The sequence below is a fragment of the Oncorhynchus nerka genome, linkage group LG12, assembly GCF_034236695.1.
Source record: "Oncorhynchus nerka isolate Pitt River linkage group LG12, Oner_Uvic_2.0, whole genome shotgun sequence".
NCBI classification, from domain to species: domain Eukaryota; kingdom Metazoa; phylum Chordata; class Actinopteri; order Salmoniformes; family Salmonidae; genus Oncorhynchus; species Oncorhynchus nerka.
In genome coordinates, this window is record NC_088407.1 from 18413856 (window position 1) to 18440375 (window position 26520).

General features: G+C 43.1%; 1 protein-coding gene across 1 annotated transcript; it reads left to right on the forward strand.

The window, feature by feature from the left end:
- Window positions 1–525: 525 nt before the first annotated feature.
- On the forward strand, window positions 526–26520 carry LOC115137903 (protein KHNYN-like). Its single transcript, XM_029674192.2, has 9 exons — window positions 526–806; window positions 12399–12690; window positions 12955–13089; window positions 13566–15658; window positions 16492–16622; window positions 16864–16960; window positions 17601–17708; window positions 18025–18126; window positions 22298–26520. Exons 2-9 carry the CDS (start codon window positions 12424–12426, stop codon window positions 22665–22667), a joined length of 3303 nt encoding a protein of 1100 aa, XP_029530052.1. The 5' UTR covers window positions 526–806; window positions 12399–12423; the 3' UTR covers window positions 22668–26520.

The following is a 26520-nucleotide window of genomic DNA, read 5'->3' on the forward strand; positions in this document are numbered from 1 at the left end:
CCCTGATCGCTCGGTTTATTTTGGTTTCCGCTAGATAGCACAGCTACAAAGTGAAAATGGACTATATCGTAAAAATCAATGAAAACTCAAATCTGCTTTTTGGTCTTAATTTGACGTCATGGTTGGGCATTCGGTTAGCAGTGTGGTTACAGTTATAGTAAAGGTAAGGTTTTTAAAGTAAAAATGTAAGGAGATAAATTGTAGAAATAGGCAGGGTCTGTGACTTTGTGGATGTGGTAACTAGTGACGACCGTTAATTCTTGTTTCTTTTTATCGTACAGCCTGATGTATCTGCGCATTTATGTTCTTTCACAGAGCTAGGGATTTTACGATAGCATGTTGTTGTTATGTACAAGGGTGTTCAGTCACTTCGAATCTGATATTTATGTAGGTGTATAACACATTATTCGAAAGCACCAAAGATATTTAATACAGTATTAAAAGGCAACTGTCGGTGATATTACCGATAATAACCTATTTAAATCGTGCGTGTTAATTTGCCTACATGATTACGTATGTCGCAGATACTCCAGCCTTTATGTTGTTGTGTCTGTATAGTGTCTGTTTTAAAGCCCACATAACTTCAGACAGTACTTTCTACAGTAGCCTAACTCTGTCGCTCAATTCACAAACTTTCTTGTATAATATTACCAACCTTTGCTGTCACTCGTTCACGTCGTTTTTTGTGTCACGGTACTTGTGAACTTTGGACTGCATTGTTCTATGATTGCAGAAGGCAAAACCAAGTTATTCAAATACTAGAAATCGAAACTGAGAGAAGCAACTTCGGGAAAAGGAAGAATGAGGTTAGAGAATTATTTTGTTGAGTTTGTTCATAATATTATTTAAATATAGCCTACAATTAACTTTGTAAATTAATTAAACTATTATAGCTGTTGTTGTGGACGATGCTATGTTTAGAGAGTGTGTTAGTACCTGCTATAATTCTGTGTTCGTAACCAAGTGGTGGTAGGCCTTATTATTTAAGGTGTAAATAACAATTGGATGGTTTAAACTCGTTGAGAAACGGCGATTGGCTAATGACCAACAACAAGCTGGGTCATATAAACTAAAAAATGACATTTTCATGGATGTAAACAAATTATAGTTTTCATAAACTGTTAATAGATTGCTGTTTATAAATAATGTTTTGTTGTTGTATTTAACTGCCGAAATGCTGTTATCGAGGTAATTTCCTTAGTAAGTTACTTCAAAAAAGTTTCAAGTCAAAGATCCTCCAAGTCAGAGTTACATGTGGGGAAACAAAATTATTTTGCCCGAGTTGTGACGTATCACCACAGACCTTTGACCTTTACAACCAAAAGATGACAACAAATTCGTTTTTGACAACTACAATATGGATAATCAATATGGATAATTTAGCTAGACCATATTGTTAATGTTAAGCAAGCTAGCAAAGTGTATTATTAGCAACGTAAATGAATAAAATTAAATCTTATTGGTTGATGAATTGTTCCGACTTCAAAAGCACTTGAACACAATCATGTTGGACAATCATGTCGCACACAATCATGCCCATTTTTCTCATGAAGGTGAAACCAACAGGAGCTCAGGTATGATAAACTACTTTCCCACTTGTGATTAATGCAGGGGACTTTAATGCAGGCAAACTTAAATCAGTTTTACCAAATTTTTACCAGCATGTCACATGTGCAACCAGAGGGAAAAAAATCCTAGACCACCTTTACTCCACACACAGAGATGCATACAAAGCTCTCCCCCTCCCTCCATTTGGCAAATATGACCATAATTCTATCCTTCTGATTCCACAAGCTCAGAAATGATAGACGACTTTCCCACTTGTAATTACCAGTGGCGATGTTAGCATGTAAATCTTTGTGGGGCAAACAAAAATTTACCAAATTATTAGGGTGAGGCACATGGGCTACTAACAGTTTACTACACAACATACACTTTGAATTACACTTAGAGTTATAGATGGCACCGAAGAACATGGTTGACGTTTTACATTCTCCCAACCAATTGTGCTATTCTGTTAGTATTTTTTTGCGTTTTGTGTAACTTCTTTTTAAACTTATTTTGTACATAATGTTGCTGCTACCGTCTCTTATGACCGAAAATAACTTCTGGACATCAGAACAGCGATTATTCACTGCAGACTAAATTAAACTTTTTCCTTTAATGAGTCAGACGAAAAGGATATACTGCTTTCACTGGAAAAGACACTGATCCCCGTCATTTGCTTGAAGAAAAGACGCAGGAAAAGGAGCCGCAGATCAGGCAGCCTTCTGAGAATCCGTAGGCGAGCGGGTAAACTCCCACTACCATCCGTTCTTCTTGTTAATGTGCAAACATTGGAAAATAAAATTGACGACCTACGATTAAGATGATCTTACCAACGGGACATTAAAAACTGTAATATCTTGTGTTTCGCCGAGACGTAGCTGAATGAAGATACGGATAATATAGAGCTTGTGGGATTTTTCATGCACCGGCAGAACAGAGACGTAACATCTGGTAGAGAAGAAGAAAATGCTCACCTAGAAGCAGCGCTCCTATTGTCTGGGGACTTTAATGCAGGCGATCTTAAATCAGTTTTACCCAATTTTAACGGCATGTCATATGTGCAATCAGAGGGAAAGAAATCATAGACCACCTTTACTCCACACACAGACATGCATACAATGCTTTGCCCGGCCCTCCATTTGGCAAATCTGAACATAATTCTATCCTCCTGATTCCTGCTTATAAGCAAAAACTAAAGCAGGAAGTAAAGCAGTGACTCACTCAATACGGAAGTGGTCAGATGACGCGGATGCTACACTACAGGACTGTTTTGCTAGCACAGACTGGAATATGGAATATGTTCCGGGATATGGAATATGTTCCGGGATTCATCCAATGGCATTTAGGAGTACACCACCTCAGTCATCGGCTACATCACTAAGTGCATTGACGACGACGTCCCCACTGTGACTCTATGTACATATCCCAACCAGAAGCCATCGATTACAGGCAACATCCGCATCGAGCTAAAAGCTACAGCTGCCGCTTTCAAGGAGCGGGAGACAAATCCGGACGCTTATAAGAAATACCGCTAAGCCCTCAGACGAACCATAAAACAAGCAACGTGTCAATGCAGGATGACGACTGAATCCTACTACACCGGCTCTGACGCTTGTCAGATGTGGCAGGGCTTGAAAACTATTACGGACTACGAAGGGAAACCCAGACGCGAGCTGCCCTGTGACGCAAGCCTTCCAGACGAGCTAAATGCCTATTATGCCCGCTTCAAGGCAAGCAATACTGAAGCATGCACTGTTCTGGAAGACCGTGTGATAACGCTGTCGGTAGCCGATGTGAACAAAACATTTAAAGAGGTCAACATTCACAAAGCCGCTGGGCCAGACGGATTACCAGGGTGTGCACTCAAAGCATGCGCGGAACAATTGTCAAGTGTCTTCACTGACATTGTCAACCTCTCCCTGACCGAGTCTGTAATACCTACATGTTTCAAGCAGACCACCATGGTCCCTGTGCCCAAGAATGCGAAGGTAAACTGCCTATATGATTACCGCCCCGTAGCACTCACTTCTGCAGCCATGAAGTGCTTTGAAAGGCTGGTCATGGCTCACAACAGCATCCTCCAGGACACCATAGACACACTCAAATTCGCATAACGCCCCAACAGATCCGCAGATGATGCAATCTCAATCACACTCCACACTGCCCTTTCCCACCTGGACAAAAGGAACACCTATGTGAGGTAATGAAGGTAATGAACCTAATACTGTTCATTGACTACAGCTCAGCTTTCAACATCATAGTGCCCACAAAGCTCATCACTTAGCTAAGGACTCAGGGACTAAACACCTCCCTCTGCAAATGGATCATGGACTACCTGACGGGCTGCACACAGGTAGTAAGAGTAGGCAGTAACATGTCTGCCATGCTAATCTTTAACACTGGGGCTCCTCAGGGTTGTGTACTTAGTCCCCTCCTGTGCTCCCTGTTCACCCACAACTGTGTGGCCAAACACAACTCCAACACCATCATTAAGTTTGCTGACAACACAACAGTGGTAGGGCTGATCACCGACAACGATGATACAGCCTATAGGGAGGAGGTCAGAGAACTGGCAGTGTGGTGCCAGGACAACAACATCTCCCTTAATGTGAGCAAGATAAAGGAGCTGATCGTGTACTAAGGGAAAAGGCGGGCCGAACAGGTCCCCATTAACATTGACGGGGCTGTAGTGGAGCGGGTCGAGAGTTTCAAGATCCTTGGTGTGCACATCACCAATGAACTGTAATGGTCCAAACATACCAAGACCGTCGTGAAGAGGGCACGACAAAACCTTTTCCCCCTCAGCAGACTAAAAAGATTTGGCATGGGTCCCCAGATCCTCAAAAGGTTCTACAGCTGCACCATCGAGAGCATCCTGACCGGTTGCATCACCGCCTGCTTTGGCACCTGCTTGGTGAATGGCCCAGTACATCACTGGGGCCAAGCTTCTTGCCATCCAGGACCTATTTAATAGCCGGTGTCAGAGGAAAGCCCATAAGTCACCCAAGTTATAGACTGTTTTCTCCTCAACCGCATGGCAAGCGGTACCGGAGCGCCAAGTCTAGGACTAAAAGGCTCCTCAACAGCTTCTACCCTTAAGCCATAAGACTCCTGAACAGGTAATCAAATGGCTACCCGGACTATTTGCATTGTGTGCCCCCCCAACCCCTCTTTTTACGCTGCTGCTACTCTCTGTTTATCATATATGCATAGTCACTTTAACTATACATTCATGTACATACTACCTCAATTGGGCCGACCAACCAGTGCTCCCGCACATTGGCTAACCGGGCTATCTGCATTCTGTCCCACCACCCGCCAACCCTCTTTTACACTACCTAGCAATTGCCATACCAGGCAGTGATGCAACCAGTCAGGATGCTCTCGATGTTGCAGCTGTAGAACCTTTTGAGGATCTCAGGACCCATGCCAACTGTCTTGGTGTGTTTGGACCATTCTAGTTTGTTGTTGATGTGGACACCGAGGATCTTGAAGCTCTCAACCTGCTCCACTACAGCCCCGTCAATGAGAATGTGGGTGTGCTCGGTCCTCCTGGTTCCTGGTTCTACATTTTTTGAATGGGGCATGCTTATTTAAGATGGTGAGGAAAGCACTTTTAAAGAATAACCAGGCATCCTCTACTGACGGAATGAGGTCAATATCCTTCCAGGATACCCGGACCAGATCAATTAGACAGGCCTGCTAGCTGAAGTGTTTTAGGGAGTGTTTGACAGAGATGAGGGGTGGTCGTTTGACCGTGTACCCATTACAGACGCAGGCAATGAGGCAGTGATTGCTGAGATCCTGGTTGAAGACAGCAGAGGTGTATTTAGAGGGCAGGTTGGTCAGGATGATATCTATGAAGGTACTCGTGTTTACGGATTTGGGATTGTACCTGGTAGGTTCCATGATAATTTGTGTGAGATTGAGGGCATCTAGTTTAGATTGTGGGATGGCCGGGGTGTTAAGCATATACCAGTTTAGGTCACCTAACAGTACAAACTCTGAAGTTAAATGGGGGCAATTAATTCACATATGGTGTCCAGGGAACAGCTGGGGGCTGAGGGGGGGTATGTAACAAGCGGCAACAGGGAGAGACCTATTTCTGGAAAGGTGGATTTTTAAAAGTAGAAGCTCGAACTGTTTGTGCACAGACCTGGATAGCATGACAGAACTCTGCAGGCTGTCTCTGCAGTAGATTGCAACTCCACCCCCTTTGGCAGTTCTATCTTGGTGGAAAATGTTGTTGTTGGGGATGGAAATTTCCGAATTTTTGGTGGCCTTCCTAAGCCAGGATTCAGACACAGCTAGGACATCAGGGTTGGTGGAGTGTGCTAAAGCAGTGAATAAAACAAACTTAGGGAGGAAGCTTCTGATGTTAACATGCATGAAACCAAGGCTTTTCCGGTTACAGAAGTCAACAAATCATAGCGCCTGGGGAATAGGAGTGGAACTGGGGGCTACAGGGCCTGGGTTAACCTCTACATCACCAGATGAACAGAGGAGGAGTAGGATAAGGGTAGGGCTAAAGGCTATAAGAACTGGTCGTGTAGTGTGTTGGGAACAGAGAATAAAAGGAGCAGATTTATGGGCGTGGCATAATTTACAGACAAGGGTATGGTAGGATGTGAGTACAGTGGAGGTAAACCTATGCGTTGCGTGATGATGAGAGAGGTTTTGTTTCTGGAGGCATCAATTGACGTAGGTGAGGTCTCCGCATGTGTGTGGGGTGGGACAAAAGATCTATCTAATTCATTTTGAGCAGGACTGAGTGCTCTACAGTGAAATAAAACAATAAAAACTATCCAGGACAGCAGTAGTCAAGGCATATTGACGTTAGAGATAGGCATAAAGCAATCACAGGTGTTGATCAGGAGAGCTAAGACAACAACGGGTAAATGGCGATGAATGGGCAGAGCGGGTCAGTTAGGTACATACAGGACCTAAGTTTGAGGCTGGGGCCGACAGGTAAACTAATTGGGGTACTGTGTTATTGAAACATTCAAGGGGGTATCAGCTGTGTAGCCGATTGATCATAGTGTCAAAAGAGCAGCAATAGGTAAGTCTGGGTGTTGTTCGGTAGTCACTACTACGGGCGAGCAGGGGACACAGCATTCAGTAAAGCTAGCGGGCCGGGGCTAGTAGATTGTTCTGCGGCAATATCGTATCAGAATAGCCTCTTGAGACCACATCGGGCGATCACGTCGACAGTCCAGTCATGGTGGATCGGCAGGGCTCCGTGTCGACAATAAAGGATCCAGGCCAATTGGCAAAAGAGGTAAAGTAGCCCTGGAATTAGCTTGTATATGGGCCTAGCTCGAGGCTAACTGGTGCCTGCTTTGGGACAAAGGCGTTAGCTAACAGTAGCCACTCGTTTGCAGCTACTTAGCTGCGCTGATCCAGAATAATGAGTTGGTGTAATGATCCAGAGCGGCAGGAATCCAGTGATATGGTAGAGAGAAGCTGTTCGATATGCTCTGGGTTGATATCGCGCTGTGCATGACTGGCAGGCGTTGTCCGAGCTAAGGCTGGCTGATGTCGGGGAAAAAGGCAATGACCGCTAGCTGTGGCTAACAAAGACTAGTAGCTAGTTAGCTGGCTAGCTCCTGATGGAAGTTCCAGTTATGAGGAATAAAAATAGCAGATCCATACCACATTGTGTGAGGCGGGTTGCAGGAAAGTATATTTAGTTCGTAGATAGAAAGTGAGATTAAGATATATACGAAAAAGACTGGCTATTTACAAGGGATAAGACACGGGATAAGACAGATATACACGACCTACTGCGCTGCCATCTTGGATTAGAAGTATATATACTCCACCACAAGTATATATACTCCTAATTAGGTAGACCTTCTCTCCAATCCTGGTATCTGTTAAGGTCCGACAGGAAGACGAAGTGATAGGGTAATAACCATTGTTTCTCCCTTAAGGGGATCTGACCTGACCTTAACCCCCTTGATGCCTAATGCCCCTTGATGCCTAATCCAAAGATCTCCACCCATATCCCTTGCAATCCTGTGACTTCCTCCTGTCCATCCAACACATTCCAAAGCCATCTGGCTCCTATAGATAACCATTAACTTCTGATGTAAAAACCAGTCTCTTTCACTCCTTAGATACTATACTTAGTATAACAATGTTCCACATTTAACCCAGAATCTAACACCTTGTGGTGCTGTGCTCACTTGTACAGGAAGGTGGCAAGTTTTGTCACCAAAGTCTGGCATTCTCTGGATGTATGGTGCTTTCCAGACAACTGGGAACTCAGGGGGGTGGACAAGGTCAAATCATGCCGCCAGTGAGCTTCAGCTCGGAGCTTGGAGGCTACAGTTCCCGACCTGGAATTCCGAGTTGGATGACCATTCAAAATGTATAAGTTTTGAAAATATACCATTAAACCCAGACACGGACCACACACCAACTCCACTGAATAGCAGGCTAGTGATTGCTTAGGCAGTTAGCCACTGATTCCTTCCAAACCGCTCATTGTTGAAATTGCGATTTCCAACTTGTGTAATGTTTATTTCCAATGGCACGATGAGCAACTATACGTTTTATCTATAATATCTCATCATAATTTATCTTCATATGTCAAGGATTGAAAAGGATTTGCCGGTAGATTGTCGACTTGATTCATGATGATGACTGCTAGCTTGCTAACTAAGATTTTGAAAGTATGATGTTGACATGATCAGTTCAATCAAAGCTTTGGTAGATATAACATGATTTGACGTTAGTTTACCTGTGGCCAATGACCTTGAGCCTTCTTGGATGGGCACATCTAATGTAACTCTATGGCAGCACCCAAGGGGCTTGAATATTCAAGCTCTTCTCGTTGATTTTATTTTGATGTAATGTCCCCATGAGTGACAGAACACTGAGCCAATCATGGCGCAACTAGAGAACATTACCAACCTCTTTGTATATTCCGCTGGCTGCCCCACCACCACAGAAATCGCTGAGCTAGGCTGAAACACCTACATTTTGGAGCTGCCTTACACAAGAAAGCGAAAAAGAGACCATGTTTGTATGCAGCTTTATTAACGTGTTTGCAAACTGATATGTGACATGTATTAATGTGAAAATAACATGCAAAATAGGCACAAAAAAAAGTGTTAAATAAATCAAATATATTTCAGATTTTAGATTCTTCAAATGTTAGATTCTTCAACCCTTTGCCTTGATGACAGCTTTGCACACTCTTGGCATTCTCTCAACTAGTTTCACCTGGAATTCTTTTCCAACCGTCTTGAAGGAGTTCCTACATATGCTGAGCACTTGTTGCCTGCTTTTCCTTCACTCTGCCGTCCAACTCATTTCAAACCATCTGAATTTGGTTGAGGTTGGTTGATTGTGGAGGCCAGGTCATCTGATGCCGCACTCCACTCTCTGATGCAGCACTCTCCTTCTTGGTAAATTAGCCCTTACACAGCCTGGAGGTGTGTTGGGTCATTGTCCTGTTGAAAAACAAATGATAGCCCCACTAAGCACAAACCAGATGGGGTGGCGTATCGCTACAGAATGCTGTAGTAGCCATGCTGGCTAAGTGCGCCTTGAATTAAAAATAAATCACTGACAGTGTCACCAGCAAAGCACCATCACACCTCCTCCTCCATGCTTCATGGTGGGAACCACACATGCGGCAATCAGCCGTTCACCTACTCTGCGTCTCACGAAGACACGGTGGTTGGAACCAAAAAATATCAAATTTGGACTACTCAGACCAAAGGACAGATTTCCAACGGTCTAATGTCCATTGCTCGTGTTTCTTAGCCCAAGAAAGTCTATTATTCTTATTGGTGTCCTTTAATAGTGATTACTTTGCAGCAGTTCGACCATGAAGGCCTGATTCACGCAGTCTTCTCTGAACAGTTGATGTTGAGATATGCCTCTTACTTAAACTCTATGAAGCATTTATTTGGGCTGGAATCTGAGTTGCATTTAACTCTAATGAACATATCCTCTGCGGCAGAGGTAACTCTGGGTCTTCCTTTCCTGTGGCGGTCCTCATGAGAGCCAGTTTCATCATAGTGCTTGATGGTTTTTGCGACTGCACTTGAAGAAACTTTCAAAGTTCTTGAAGTTTTCGAAATTGACTGTCTTAAAGTAATCATGGACTGTAGTTTCTCTGCTTATTTGAGCTGTTCTTGCCATAATATGGACTTGGTCTTTTACCAAATAGGGCTATCTTCTGTATACCACCCCTACCTTGTTACAACACAACTGATGCTCAAACGCATTAAGAGAAGAAATTCCACAAATTAACTTTAATAAGGCACACCTGTTAATTGAAATGCATTTCAGGTGACTACCTCATGAAGCTGGTTGAGAAAATGCCAAGAGTGTGCAAAGCTGTCATCAAGGTAAAGGGTGGCTACTTTGAAGATTCTCAAATATAAAATATATTTTGATTTGTTTAACCCTTTTTTGCTTACTACATGCGTTATTTCGTAGTTTTGGTGTCTTCACCATAATTCTACAATGTAGAAAATAGAAAAAATAAAGAAACTCTGGAATGAGTAGGTGTGTCTAAACTTTTGACTGTTACTGTATATATATATTAGTGATGCACCGATATGATGTTTTTGGCCGATACTAATATGTGATATTTTCCTTGCCAAAAAAACGATACCGATAGCGATAACCGATATATAAACAATTTTAGCGGCCTTTTAAGCATTCTGATTAAATAGTTAACACACACACATGGACGCAGCGGTCTAAGGCACTGCATCTCAGTGCAAGAGGTGTCACTACAGTCCCTGGTTCAAATCCAGGCTTTATCACATCTGGCCGTCATTGGGAGTCCCATAGGGCAGCGCACAATTGTTCCAGTGTTGGACGGGGTAGGTCATCATTGTAAATAATAATTTATCCTTAACTGACTTGCCTAGTTAAATAAAGGTTACACACACACCACATTGACCAAAATGTTATTTTGTTGGCATTTATATATGTCCCCATTACCAGTAAAACATAATCAAAACCTATTTCTTTCACTTACTTGCTGTGCTATTTTATTGTTCATTTGTTCAGTCGTTTCATTCTCAACCAGGATTTCATCATACATGTCAAGCAGTGAAGTTTCAGCTCTGTCTGTCCGTGGCCTCTTCCTCGGTGCCCACTGTCACTGTGTCCATTTCCATCTTGTCCAGCTGTGTATGTAACATTTCACTTTAACTCTGTTTCTTGTCTTTATTAAAGTAGCAGTCCTAGTGTAACGGATGTGAAACGGCTAGCTTAGTTAGCGGTGCGCGCTAAATAGTGTTTCAATCGGTGACGTCACTTGCTCTGAGACCTTGAAGTAGTAGTTCCTCTTGCTCTGCAAGGGCCGCAGCTTTTGTGGAGCGATGGGTAACGATGCTTCGTGGGTGACTGTTGTTGATGTGTGCAGAGGGTCCCTGGTTCGCGCCCAGGTATGGGCGAGGGGACGGTCTAAAGTTATACTGTTACACTTGTACATAGCATCGAGCATGGTGGTGACACAGTAAAGAAAGAATGCCACCGATTCGCTTGTTCACAGCCTGTGTCAGCAGTTTTGTTGAGCAGGCTTTTCAATGCCATGACAGAGGGTATCACATCTGCTGCAGGCACAGTTGATGAGCTTATTTCTCAAGTCAGTTGTTTGTCAGCTAGTGTGTTCATGTTTCCAAGTTTCAAACATGTTCTCAAATGGGATTGAAATGGCAGCAGTGGTATGACAACCAGCACATTCATGAGCATGAAATATGACTTTCCTCAGTACGAAATCCTCGACGACCCACTGTGCTGTCGGACTCAGCATGCTCATGGGTCTGATATCGCTGGTCCAAATGTCAGTCGTGAACCTAATAGCAGTGACACTATTACTGTGTAACTCCGGTAGGGCAACATCTGAAAAATAGCACACATGCTGCTCAACCAGTCTGCAAAAGCCAACGTCACCCACGACAGAGAACGGTTGATTGTCAAGGGCAATGAATTTCATTATCTTGGCGTTAATGGATTTCGCCTTTGAATTTTCTTACTCTTTCAAATGACTGCTCGACAAGTTGACTGCTCGAGCCATACAGCAGACATTGTAGGCTAGGTTAGGAATGCTGTGTTCTACGTGCAGAGAAACATTTTACGTGGCGTCATTACGTCATGTACCTACGTTATATAGGTATGCACGTCATGTACCTACGTTATATAGGTATGCTCGTCAGCTTTGACATCGGTTTTACACATCGGCGTTAAATTAGACATCGGGTCGGTGCCGATGTTGGCATTGTTAGCTAATATCAGCCGATTCCGATATGTTCCCCGATATATTGTGCATATATGTAAATATATATATATATATATCTTTTTTAGCTAAACAGGTGGGGCCACCTGCCCTGAATAACGGAACATCACTGGTAATTACCAGTTGGAGGGGCGTTCAAGTGGGGTTTTCCCAGTCGTATGTGGTAAATACCAAAGTCCCACTTGGGTTATGAATACTGCTTAATTACCTAGATGAGTCTTGCGAGGCCATCCTTCCAAATCTCATCTCGTTGACCTATAGATCTATGCTGATATGGTTGTCATTGGCTGACATGGGCAAATCAAAGTTTATTGTTCGGGTACACAGATTTGTAGATGTTTTCACAGCGAAATGCTTGTGTTTCTAATTACACACATAATCTAGAAAATAATAATAATAAATATATTAAGTTATTCATATTTTATATTAAATAAACAGGTTCACTCTCTTGGTGTCTTCTCTCTCAATTTTAAAATTCAGTATCAAAATGCTTTATTTGCATGTCAAAAATTCCATGTGTATTGTCTCATTCTCTCTCTCCCTCCCCCTCTCTTTCTTTCTCTGTCTCCCACCATCTCAGTGAGTTTTGACATCTAACCAGTCCCATGGCGTCTGCCCTAAGCCATCTCTCTCCAATGTCTGTAAGAGTGAGAGAAGGATGGAGTGATAATGGAAGAGGAGAGGAGCAGGTGGAGGATGAATTTGCGTGTTCCGGAGTGCTACGCGGTGCCCTGTGGTCCTTCCATCTCTCAGTGGAGAGGATATTTGGGGTGTCCTTTACGATCGGTAGAGAGGAGGATGCTGTGTTACCCCATGATGGACAGATCTGGCTCAAACTAAAAGGAGTGAGGAAGGACGCGGTGGCTGCCAAAGTAAAAGCTTATTGTTGTTGTTTTTAACTCCATGTTTTTAATGTTATGTTAACTTGTTTTGAGGTTGAGGTTAACCTTATGTGTTTTGAATTAATGCAAGGTGGTCATTTCTTATATGTGTCTCAACTTGGGCCATGCGGTTTTTCTGATCACGTCATCTGACCAGGGAAAACTCAAAAACTTACTCTATGTTGTAACATAATATAGTATTAAATCTTTCTCTCTCTCCCCACTTCCTCCTCTCTCTCATTCTCTCTCCTCCAGTTGTTTGTGAAGGGAGTTGTGAACCAGGAGGCCCAGCAGGAGGTTCCATATCCAGGTGTCCTTCACTGTGTGTTCTGTGGAGCCCGAGGGCTGTTCATGGAGTGCCTGATCAGAAACACCTCTGCTTACATACTGGTAAGAATAGACAAATAGACAACACACACACATACAGGCTGCACACACACACACACACACACACACATAGGCACGCAGGAACACACACACAAAGTTGATCAGATGGATGATGTAAAGGAAGGAAATGCCTTTATTTAATGCCTTTAAATGCCTTTAGTCTTTATTTATTTTATTTTTTATTTAGCTACGCAAGTCAGTTAAGAACCAATTCTTATTTACAAAGAAGGCCTACCCCGACCAAACCTTAACCAGGACAATGCTGGGCCAATTGTGCGCCTCCCTATGGGACTCCCAATCACGGCCGGTTGTGAAACAGCCTGGAATCTAACCAGGGTCTGTATTGGCGCCTCTAGCACTGAGATGCAGTGCCTTGGACCTCTGCGCAATTCGCTAGCCCCTAAGTCTCTTTAGAGAGATGGCAATAATAAGGCTAAAGTTAAGATTATCTCAATTTCTTCCCATTTCCTTTCCTCCAGGTGGGTTCCCCAGGCTTCCTACTCATCTCAGGACTGGCAGAACCAGTGGTCAGGGCCTATTCCCTCATCACAGACCTGGTGAAGAACTACGAGGTCACCCAGGGACGAAGAACCGAGCCTGGCGACAGAGGATCAGGCGAGACCCTGGATTCCCGTCGGGCCTTCAAATCCCTGGTGGAGAGATGGGAGGACAGGCACACTCTGGATCTGCTGGTGCTACCAGGGGTGGTGAAGGAGACTCTACTGGATCTGGTGAGGGAGTCTGGGCTGGGATCCAACCCCGGTCCTGGGGGCTGGAACCTCAGTCTTGGGGGGTCTAGAGACAGAGCGGGTCTAATGGACACTGATAGCCAGAGACGATGGGACAACCAGTCAGGCTTGGACATACTAAAACTTATGGATACCAGAGTAGGGACCAGAGCTGGTGAGGCTAGGGACATAGAGGGAATGCAGGGGATTTCCACATCAAGGAGAAAACCTGTAAATTCCACCCACAACCAAGACCCTGGTCTACGGAATATTGGGCAGCTTTCTCAACAAAAGACGTTCACTAGCTTACATGTACAAGAAAGAGAGATGGGCAAAGATGGGTCACAGAGAGCGATAGAGAAAGACGCAGCACCTCGACTTCCCATCTTCCACTCTTTCCTTCAAACCGAGGTGGAGGGGCAAGGATGTTCCCAACAGGAGGTAGAGGATGAAGAACAGGGGGAGGAAGGAGAGGGGGAGATGTTGTCAGTAGGGAGTAGGGAGGAGTTTGGGCTCTTGCTGAAGTTCTTCACGGCTATGGGCTATGCAGAAGATGTGGTAATGAGGGTCCTGGCCCGGACCGGACCCAGAGAAGTCTCCCAGATTCTGGACCTGGTCCAGCAAGAACATGACCGGACCGGTCTGGCCATGAACCGCCCAGTGGAGATGGAGCACACAGAGGTAGAGGAGAGGGAAGGTAAAGGAGTGAGAGGAAAGAGAAGCGGTATAGATGGAGGGATGGGAGTGGAGCTGGAGGGAGGTGTGGAAGAAGGGGCGGGGAGTAGAGAGGAGGGGAGAAAAGGCAGGGAGAGTGGAGGGTCTATCGCTAACCTGTCTGAGGATTCACTGAAGGAAGGCAGGGAGAGGGTCGAGGGCGGCATGGAGGGAGGCGAAGGGGGGAACGAGGAGGATTTTGTCCTGGGAGTTGTGAAGAGGGCCGCAGCCAGTTGTGGATACACAGAGGAGAAGGTAGCAGAAGTGTACAGTATGTTACCTGAACTGTCCACACGCCAGCTACTCCTGGAGCTACAGAGGGAGGGAGCCAGAGAGACAGAAGCTGCATCCCAGGACCAGGTACGAGACGAACCAAGAGAGGTGGATGAGGCTGTCTCAGAGCTACATAGAAAGGACAGAGCAGGAGACAGGAAGGAGGAGAGAGGTAGAGAGATGGAGGCACCATCACCGCAGTCCACTGCTACTGAGAAGAGAGGAGAAGAAAGAAAGAGTGTGAAAGGAAAGAGTGAAAGGAAGACCAATGAAGTAGGAGTGACCGCGCCGAACCGAATCGGCGATGGTGCAGTTAAGGTTGAACCAGATCTGGCTCAATGGAATGCCATGACAAACCAGATTCCGTTCCCAATTCACAGTCACCAGAAGAATCCCACACAGACACACACCCCCCATCGAGCCAGCCCCCCTTTAGTCACAGGGCCGCCTCAGCCCACCTACCCCAACACACTACCCCCACAACCCACCTACCCCAACACATTACTCGCACAACCCACCTACCCTCTCTTATTTCCCCATCAACTCGTTTACCCTCCCACCCAGCCACCCCAGACCACATTACCCCCCACCCTTACCATGAATAACTCCTCAACAACCAGAGCGAAGGAGAAACGTGGTCTCTTTCCCCTAGCAGTAGAGGGAAGGGATCTCCCAGCCCTAACAGCGGTGGCTGTTGATAGACGAGTTCTCCCGACCATGGCAGCAGGGGCTGTGGTGACAGGGCAACAGCGCTTCATGGAAGGTCTCCAGACTCCATTTGACCTCAAGCTGACCGACCAACCAGGAGACCCGGGACTCAGGATGGTCATTATCGACGGGAGCAACGTTGCGATGAGGTGAGTATGAGGGAATGTGAGAACAAGAGAAGTGAGTACGAGGGAATGTGAGAACAAGAGAAGTGAGTATGAGGGAATGTGAGAACAAGAGAAGTGAGTACGAGGGAATGTGAGAACAAGAGAGGTGAGTACAAGGGAATGTGAGAACAGGAGAAGTGAGTGCGAGGGAATGTGAGAACAAGAGAGGTGAGTACGAAGGAATGTGAGAACAAGAGAGGTGAGTACGAGGGAATGTGAGAACAAGAGAGGTGAGTACGAGGGAATGAGAGAACAAGAGAGGTGAGTACGAGGGAATGTGAGAACAAGAGAGGTGAGTACGAGGGAATGTGAGAACAAGAGAGGTGAGTACGAGGGAATGTGAGAACAAGAGAGTTGAGTATGAGGGAATGTGAGAACAAGAGAGGTGAGTACGAGGGAATGTGAGAACAAGAGAGGTGAGTACGAGGGAATGTGAGAACAAGAGAGGTGAGTACGAAGGAATGTGAGTGCGAGGGAATGTGAGAACAAGAGAAGTGAGCGGATGAAGGGATAAAATAAATATGTAGAAAATGTAACCACAGACAAGAATAGCAGGCAAAATGTTGCGGTTATTCATTCGATCATTAATGTAGTTATTTATGTTAACGCTTTCATTGAAAGCAGTGTAGAAAGAACAGCAGCATACATACCTGTGTGGCCCCTGCAGTACTTGAATCCACAGCTGTTTTAGTGGTAATGCTATGCTCTAACTGACAGCTAGCTATAGTTACATGATTCAAAGCACATACTTAACTATACAAAGTATCAGTATTATACAGTATCTAATTAGGTTTTATCCCACTCCTTCTCTATAGTCACGGGCTGGGCCATTTCTTTTCGTGCCGAGGCATCGCCCTGGCGGTGCAACACTTCTGGAACCGCGGGCATCGCAGAATCAGTACCTTCCTGCCCCAGTGGAGGCAGAAGAGAGACCACCGGGGCAAAGGTAACACTATACGTCTGTCTGGAAATCCAGGCTTCACATCCACCTAGCTCTTTCATGTCATCACTTTTATCAATTCAGTTTTGAATTAAGTTACTTCAGGAAGAATGTATTTGTATTTTTCTTTAGAATAGACCCCCAACCCTGTTTAGCCCCCTAAGTCATTGATTACTGGTGGTAAATGTGTGTGACTGTGTGTACGACATTCATAAAGGAGAGGTTTGTGTGTCTGTGTTATTTTCAGAGCAGCACTACCTTAGTGAGCTCCAGAACCTGGGTCTGCTCTCCTACACCCCCTCCAGAGAAGTCCAAGGGAAGAGGATCAACTCATACGACGACAGGTTGTTCTAGTCGCTCTCCTCTGTCATACAATAGATCTGCTTGTAAACTGCTCTTATACTAAAAAAAATATTTTTTTTTAATAATTTTACCTTTATTTAACCAGGCAAGTCAGTTAAGAACACATTCTTATTTTCAATGACGGCCTGGGAACAGTGGGTTAACTGCCTGTTCAGGGGCAGAACGACAGATTTGTACCTTGTCAGCTCGGGGGTTTGAACTCGCAACCTTCCGGTTACTAGTCCAACGCTCTAACCACTAGGCTACCCTGCCGCCCCAAATATATATCTTGTTTGTAAACCGCTTACAAACTTTATCAGAAAATATCTACCTTTGAAAAGCTTATAAACGTTATCTGCTTATAAACTGCTTATTAACTTTAAGGTCTACTTATAAACAGCCAAAAACAGTGTATAAACAACTTATTAAAAAAATAAAAACATTCACATTCAACAGACAGCTGCAGTAAGTGACTAATGAACGTTATTTCAGTTTGTTACAATTATACATTTACAGTAGAAGGCTTGTTAATATTCTCTAAACGGATGAAGTGACCTCCCCTTTACACTCTTCCTTCATCCCTCTTCCTTCATCCCTCTTTTCCTTCATCCCTCTTTTCCTTCATCCCTCTCTTCTCTGCAGGTTCATGCTGCAGCTGGCCCAGAAGACCGATGGAGTGATCGTGACAAACGACAACCTCAGAGACCTGCTGGATGAGTCTCAAGTATGGTGCGAAATCATCAAGAAAAGGTGAAAGAAAGAAAGAAAGAAAGAGAGAGAGAGAAAGAAAGAAAGAATGAGATGGAGAAGATACAATGGGCACGGAATATGATTTGTAATTTAGTATGTTAGGAATTGTCTAAAGAAATCAGAAACATTTTCATAAATCGATTTTGGATAGATTTTTGCCTAACGTTAGAGTGCAACAATATCATTGTCACTACCTTAGTGGATTTGACCACTAAGGTAAACATTGTGTATGAACCAACATCCCTTTGATTTTAAATGTATCCAGTCAAATTGGTCTCATATCCGTCCGTAACCTCAGTTTCTGTTCATTACCCAGACTCCTCCAATACACGTTTGTGGGGGATCACTTTATGGTACCGGATGATCCGCTGGGCCGAGGAGGACCCCACCTAGATGACTTCCTACACTCCCAGCACAGGTAACAAACACACATAGAGCCATACACTCATACACACACAAACCCATACATGCACACACACACCCTTCATGATACTTTCTTACTCTCTTAATTTCTCCCATATTAAAGAGCAACTGCTCCTAAAAAGCAACTTCTCTTTTTGAAATGTGTGTATTTGACATCTATTTGAGTCAGAAACATTCTAGTATTAAAATGTACTACAATGTGTAAATAGAATCATTTTGGTCATAAAGTCAGTCTTGACCAAAATGTAGATTTGCGAGATGAGAGGAAAAAATTGTATGTCACAGAATGAAGGGTACCGTAACAGAACGAAGGGTACCTTAACAGAATGAAAGGTACCGTAACAGTTTTCCATGGGTTGTGTTTATTTCAATCCTGCCCACAGCTTGCAGCATCCAAGTAATCATCAGTTCGGAGCAAAGCTGCATGCGACTTGATCGTAATGCCCGTGGTCAATTTGGTTTGACATTCCATATCCCTACCACTTTTGAGAAAATGGCCTGTAGATGTTTTTGGTACACCTACTGGAGAGCTCTTCTTTGTCTACACCCATTCAGCATCATTCGCATACTCTTAAGCCTTAGCCCCACCCATCTCTAAGAATTTACTGTGTAGTAAACAACCAAAGATCAAGGCTAAAAGTGGTGAAAGTGGTAGCAAAAAATACGCTTTATCTAGTCCTTGGCCTATATCCTAATCTGATTTTGGTGCAGGTCATGTTGTTCTTCACATTACCCTCTATGGTAAACATACACTACATCGGATAAAAGTTTATTTGTCTGAGTTTATTTGTCAAATGCGCAGGATACAGAAGGTGTAAACGGTACTGTGAGATGGTTACTTGCATAGTGGAGTCTTTTGTTTAGACATGTAGCTAGCTAAATAATGAACCATAATCCCAACTCGTATTACCATGAACTATGCATGAATCTGCTGGCAGCTAGCTAAAGCTAACCAATTATGTTCAATGTTAGCCTGCTGACATTAGGCTATAACTATCAATGCAAATGGATTTCTGAGATACAAAAGAATATTACTACACAGATCATACACGTAATGTTAGTGAGCGAGACAGCCAACTAACATTAGCTAGATAATAGTACGCTTTAAATGAAAAGGACTTTCTGACTAAATTAGAAACATATACAGTGCCTTGCGAAAGTATTCGGCCCCCTTGAACTTTGCGACCTTTTGCCACATTTCAGGCTTCAAACATAAAGATATAAAACTGTATTTTTTTGTGAAGAATCAACAACAAGTGGGACACAATCATGAAGTGGAACGACATTTATTGGATATTTCAAACTTTTTTAACAAATCAAAAACTGAAAAATTGGGCGTGCAAAATTATTCAGAATGGTCCTGTATTTGGCTCCATCCATCTTCCCATCAATTTTAACCATCTTCCCTGTCCCTGCTGAAGAAAAGCAGGCCCAAACCATGATGCTGCCACCACCATGTTTGACAGTGGGGATGGTGTGTTCAGGGTGATGAGCTGTGTTGCTTTTACCCCAAACATAACGTTTTGCATTGTTGCCAAAAAGTTCAATTTTGGTTTCATCTGACCAGAGCACCTTCTTCCACATGTTTGGTGTGTCTCCCAGGTGGCTTGTGGCAAACTTTAAACGACACTTTTTATGGATATCTTTAAGAAATGGCTTTCTTCTTGCCACTCTTCCATAAAGGCCAGATTTGTGCAATATACGACTGATTGTTGTCCTATGGACAGAGTCTCCCACCTCAGCTGTAGATCTCTGCAGTTCATCCAGAGTGATCATGGGCCTCTTGGCTGCATCTCTGATCAGTCTTCTCCTTGTATGAGCTGAAAGTTTAGAGGGACGGCCAGGTCTTGGTAGATTTGCAGTGGTCTGATACTCCTTCCATTTCAATATTATCGCTTGCACAGTGCTCCTTGGGATGTTTAAAGCTTGGGAAATCTTTTTGTATCCAAATCCGGCTTTAAACTTCTTCACAACAGTATCTCGGACCTGCCTGGTGTGTTCCTTGTTCTTCATGATGCTCTCTGCGCTTTTAACGGACCTCTGAGACTATCACAGTGCAGGTGCATTTATACGGAGACTTGATTACACACAGGTGGATTGTATTTATCATCATTAGTCATTTAGGTCAACATTGGATCATTCAGAGATCCTCACTGAACGTCTGGAGAGAGTTTGCTGCACTGAAAGTAAAGGGGCTGAATAATTTTGCACGCCCAATTTTTCAGTTTTTGATTTGTTAAAAAATTTTGAAATATCCAATAAATGTCGTTCCACTTCATGATTGTGTCCCACTTGTTGTTGATTCTTCACAAAAAAAAACAGTTTTATATCTTTATGTTTGAAGCCTGAAATGTGGCAAAAGGTCGCAAAGTTCAAGGGGGCCGAATACTTTCGCAAGGCACTGTAATATCTGAAAATGTAGCTAGACTCTTACCTGTATACATGAATGAACGTTTCTCCCTCTGTCATGGATGCCATGGTTGCCCTTAGTTAGAAGATGTAATCCAGAGACAGGTGTTTTATACAACAGCCTCCTGTGTTCTCTTTTTGACTCTATTCGTATTTGGCAATCATCTCTTGGCTTCCACCGGGCATTCCACTGATTTCTAAACTCGGTCAAATTATTCCATTTCAACAACACTATTGATCACCGTTTCTTCTGTTGACAGTGATGGGAGAAGTCTACAATGTCTGGTTCAATTCAAATGTTTTTACCTAAATCAGGAATTCCATCATCGTCTGATTAATTTTCAGAGTCAACATGGCATAATCCTCCAGATTATAGTCCACCGCTACTTTTTCCCACTGATCTTTTCAGATGGCACTATTAACTTCAGGGCAGCAATGCAAGACTTTTTCAGTTATTCATGATATCTTTCAAAAAAATCTGTGGTAGAAAGGATTATCCACACATACTGAGCAGTGCATGTAATAGACAGAAGCATGCTACATGGCAGACCAATCCATTATCTCAGCCAATCATGGCTAGTGGGAGAATTCCTGTATTCTTCCGTGGCTAAACCAACTAGGCTCGTAATTTAACAATTGTATTTGCAGATGCCATACAAGTTTGTTATTAAGGCACTTTAAAGTTCACATGTTCCAGAAGGCATTTCTGCCAGAAAATGTATTTTGATAAAAAATATAAATAAAATGTTCAAATGCCTCTCCTGTGAAGTAGTGATGTGCAACATACGCCTAGCTTCTTGAAACGGGTCACAGTTGGAGAAATTAATTTACAAATATTGAAAGCATTTTAATGAGGCAACTAACACGTGTATCATGAAAATATTGTCCCATTCACATTGTGTTATTTGAAGGTCAAACCAACTTTTCCATGGTTACACACCAGCTGGCTGAATTGGCTGAACAATTTTGCAAACTCTTCCCACCTGCAAATACACACAAGAGACACCCACATCAAACCACACCCCAAAACTAACTCACATTTTAATTAATAAGGATCCGCCCCTTTTGTTTAAATGTTCACCTAAAATGACATACCCAAATCTAACTGCCTGTAACTCAGGCCCTGAAGCAAGGATATGCATTTTCTTGGTAACATTTGAAAGGAAACACCTTTGAAGGTTGTGGAAATTTGAAAGGAATGTAGGAGAATATAACACAATAGATCAGGTTAAAGATAATACAAAGAAAAAAACAACCGTTGTTTTGTATTTTTTGTACCATCATCTTTTAAATGCAAGAGAAGGCTTTAGTGTATTATTCCAACCCAGTTGCAATTTATATTTTCGCCACTAGATGGCAGAAGGGTATGTGCAAAGTTTTATACTGATCCAACGAACCATTGCATTTATGTTTTGTATCAAAACTGCCCAAATGTGCCTAATTTGTTTATTAATAACTTTTCATGTTCAAGACTGCACTCTCCTCAAACAATAGCATGGTATTCTTTCACTGTAATAGCTACTGTAAATTGTTAGATTAGATTAACAAGAATTTAAGCTTTCTGGCATTATCAGATAGGTCTATGTCCTGGGAAAGAATACGTTAGCTCAACTGTCCCGTTACGATCCCGAAGAAGTTTAAGTCATGGCCGCTAGAATTTCTTTATAAACCACATCTAAAACAATGTCAAATCAGGAAACACGATCACCCTTTAACAGGTATACATCCCTCTCTATCTCTCTCTTCTCTTCTCTCAGGCCTCCTGTCCCAGGCAGTCACTCATTTGCAGGCGTGGCATCCTCCTTCCACTCTCCCCTAGCTCCAAGGGCCCGGACAGAGGTCCTTCAGTTCCGTGACTGGACACCAGGGGTAGTTGTGGATCCAGAGCCCAGCCAGGCCAGGGGGAATGGGCAGGCTAGGGCTGGACGCGGTGGCCCAGGGATGGGCCTTGGTCTGGGGCTGGGAGTGAAGAGGAGTGCAGAAGAGACCTCCAGGCTTAGGGAGAGCCTATCCCAGGTGTTCCCAGGACAGCATAGCATGGTTACTCTGGTGCTGCAGTGTAATCCTACAGTGACTGACATCAATTCACTGTCACACTTTATACTGGAGCAGGAGAGTGTAGACTGAGAGTAGTGTTTTTGTGTGTGTGTGTGTGTGTGTGTGTGTGTGTGTGTGTGTGTGTTCCAGAGAAGAAGATGTATTAATGTATTTTATTTCAATGTTTGATTGATAAGTCTCAGTTCATAGACCGACGGGGCTAAACATTGTTTCTTAATCTCTTTGAAAACAGGACCAAAAATCGAACCATATTAATCTTATGGACAGGGGTGCAACTTTCACTGGGTTTTTTATAATTGCAGTGTGATACAAAACGTGGTTCCAGTATGCTTTACAGTCATGCAAAAGCCTCACAGCTGTCGGCTAGGCTGTTTTCTGGTTTCAGCTAGCTGGATTTCGGTCTGCACAGTCAACACAGAGCATGCAGACAGCACGTATGAAGGCAAATCTTCTGAAAGGCTGGCATATAGGACCAGCACAGGAGAGATGAACAGAGGCAGCTTCTGTGTGTGTTGCAATTTTTCTAAGAGTTGTAAAAACAAGCAGAACAGAAACTGGCTACTCCTTAGTTGACTGATCTAGCTGTGAAGGTAACTGCTGTTTTACATAAATAATAATATTCTCAGTGCAGCTAGTAGTGTAACTGGCATGTTACGTTAGCTAATGTTTCATCACCTCTTGACTGAAGTGAATGGACTGCTAGCGGCTTGTTAGCTCGCTAGTATCTCCCATAGCCAGTTCAGCTCTAGCTAGCCTCTAGCTATCTGTCAGGTAGCAGTATCTAACAGCTGTTGTTTGTTTGGAAATGTTTTGTAGCTTTTGTTATGTCCCGTTTCAACAGAAGTACATTAAACTATGTACTATTGTACCATTAGTTAGCAGAGCTAGCCAAAAGTTGGCTAATGTTAGCTAGCTAGCTTTTTTTTGCCTAAATCACAGCAGTCTTGAACCAACCGATGAAATCAGAGGCCAAATGATTGACGACAGATATTGTGATGTTTTTTCAGCACATTGTATGTTTTTATTAGTCAGTACAGCAATGTAATGTTATTGATCTGTCAGTTTCCCTAGCTAATTCCCTACTTTTCACACTGACACAGTATAAACAGCTCTACAGGCTGCACTGTCATGGTGCACAGTCAGTACACAATACTATGCTCATCATGTCTTAGCAGGATCAGATGGTGACAGGTGTCCCTGCAGCATTAGACAGCCATGGAAGACTAGTCTAGAGATCTCAGGTGAATTTTGCAGTATATTTTAACCATCAGTGAATAAATACAGTTCCATCTTGAGTTGATGAATAGGCTAGTCTGGGATCTGGGAATAATGGTAATTTCAATTGTTTAACCATTGATTCTATTCTTGGTATATATATCATGTATAAATGTACCCCAATGTAATTCTTTGTCATGCCTCATCTGAGCGGGATCAGATGGTGACAAGGGTCTCATCAGGGTCAGGTAGCCAGGGAAGACCAGTCTGTGACGGAGCTGAGGTGATTTATTGCAGATACATGACTTCATTATCTCTGTGCAGCAAACACTGGACAAGCAAGACGCTTCAAAGATTTGAACTATTCTAAGACAGTCTGACAAGCCTTTAAAGTTGATTTCCAAACTGTATCAAGTGTTGATAGAGGCTTTTCCCAATGACACAAAACATGCAAAACAAAAATGTGAGGAGGCCTTAGAGACGCTATTGATGATGATGACTGGATACAGATATGTTAGAATGTTCATTTCAGAAAGAAATTACTGCACTTTAAGACCATCCGTGGAACGTACTATATGCCAATGAAACTGAATATAATGCACTCAGAAATGTAATTATTCTGCTGGAGGTGTAAAACACAAAAGGGGACATATTTGCTTATGTTGTAGTCTTGTGAAGGCTGACTGAATTCTGGCAATGACTATGTTCTTTTATCTCAGGATGTCTACAGATTCTCACTTCCCCTTGTTTTTGTTTGCTCGGAAATGTTGATACTGGAGACTATTGTCAGAAGAAACTGTGTAACCTAGCATTTATAGTGGCTAAGAAATGCTTTGCCATGGAAGGTTGGTTATCCTCCCGAAATGGATGGAAGACATGTCAAGTTATGTTTCACTAGATTGGATTTATTAAAAGATTAAGGGTATACTGTACAACTTTCATAAGGTCTGGATGCCTTATATGGAATACTGACAAAAGGAGTCTGTATTGAAAGCATGCCCACGTCAGGGGAGATACCTACTTAAGTCAACCCTAGCTGCTAGGCTGCTCAGTCCTGGCCATGGGGGTCTGCCGTAATGTTGGTTGTCTGGCCTTGGGCTAACATAGCTGAAACCTATAAGGAATGTTTCCTAAAGCTGAGTGGAGTGTGTTGGTTTGGGGCGCAGCCGGATGGTGGACCCCTAGGGGCAGGACCGGGTGACCCAGCTATATTGTGTGCAAGTAAAAAGAGCTCTACATCACTATTAGACCTTTTTTTTTTTTTACTAGGCAAGTCTGTTAAGAACAAATTCACATTTACAATGATGGCAAACTCGCAGCCAAACCCGGACTACACCCTATGGGACTCCCAATCACAGCCAGATGTGATATAACCTGGATTTGAACCAGTGACACCTCTTGCACTGAGATGCAGTGCCTTAGCTTTAGATGCCCCCAAAAATGAGAGGACCCCCCCCCACCAAGTTATGCCCCTGCCTAAGGATATTACTGCAAAAATAGTTTGTACCCTATTATTTTAATGCTTTAGGACACTGTTGTATTTTGTGGATGTGATGACTAGTGTTGCTAAATTCAATGTACTTTGCTTTTATTTATTAAACATAATATTACAGTATGGTAATATAAAGTTGCTGATGCTCAACTTCAAATCAAACATTTCAGACTGACAATTTAGCCTCTCAACTTTCTAGAGTTTTCCCAGTTAGTTAACACTATCAACGTTTCCCTTTACTGTGGGAATTGTGATCAAATCAATGCAATATTAGACACTGTCACTACAAAATAACAAAACATAAACTATGCAAGAGATTTTGGTAATAATGGTATGGAAATAATAATGCAGTTTCTTTTGTAAAGTGGTGTCTTGCATTAGTCACCTTGTCTGAAGGACAAGTGGATAAACAGGTTAATTTCAAGCCCTGCATGTTTTTTTTTTAAGTCTTATGGAATGTAGGTCTACATTAAACACCACACATTGGCTGCTTCTGTAGGCTGAACGATAGAACAGCCATTTCCATGTTAAAATGTTATTGGATGCTTTGTCTCCATTGTTTTTGGTAGGCCTACATTATAATCAATTCACCACAGTAGCCTACTTGACCACTTAGGGGTACAGCCTCAGTGTTCATGTTGGAGCGAACCATTAAGGAGAGCTGAGCATTAAATAGGTCTAGTTGCCAGGCTGAAGTAGCAAGGACATGCACATTAAGAGAAGATGACACCCAGGCCATTTGACACCCAGGTTATACTCTATTTATGAAAGAGTACATTAACCAAGACAATACGTACATTTATGACAGCTGGACGTACTATGGTCAGCAGGATACAGGAAGAAAGATGGAAGCAAGATAACTGATGACTAACACGTGAAACAAGCATGCAATGCATACATTATTTTATTTTTATTTTCAGGCCGTGAAAAGGGTTCTACCATCGTTATAACCTAACCAAAAGCAGATGTGGGCGTGAACTAGCTCTGAGATGAGACGGAAATAATGGAGAAAGGTCAAGGAAAGCTATTTTCATATAGAGGGAGGGGACCTTATTTGTTGTGCCAAGACAGAATCGTATAAAGGAAGGACTCTGTAATATGAGAATTTAGTCTCTTTCCATGGAGGGGCTCGGCCCTGTTATGCTTGTGATGGGGTCCTTCCATGGAAGGGCTCAGTTTTGCTACTTTGTATTAAAGTGTATATTGAATTCACAA

Coding starts and splice junctions, on each gene's coding strand:
- LOC115137903 (XM_029674192.2), top strand. CDS start 12,424: ATGGCGTCTGCCCTAAGCCATCTCTCTCCAATGTCTGTAAGAGTGAGA. Junction 15,659..16,491: donor GGGAGCAACGTTGCGATGAG/GTGAGTATGAGG, acceptor CCTTCTCTATAG/TCACGGGCTGGGCCATTTCT. Junction 18,127..22,297: donor TTCCTACACTCCCAGCACAG/GTAACAAACACA, acceptor CTCTTCTCTCAG/GCCTCCTGTCCCAGGCAGTC.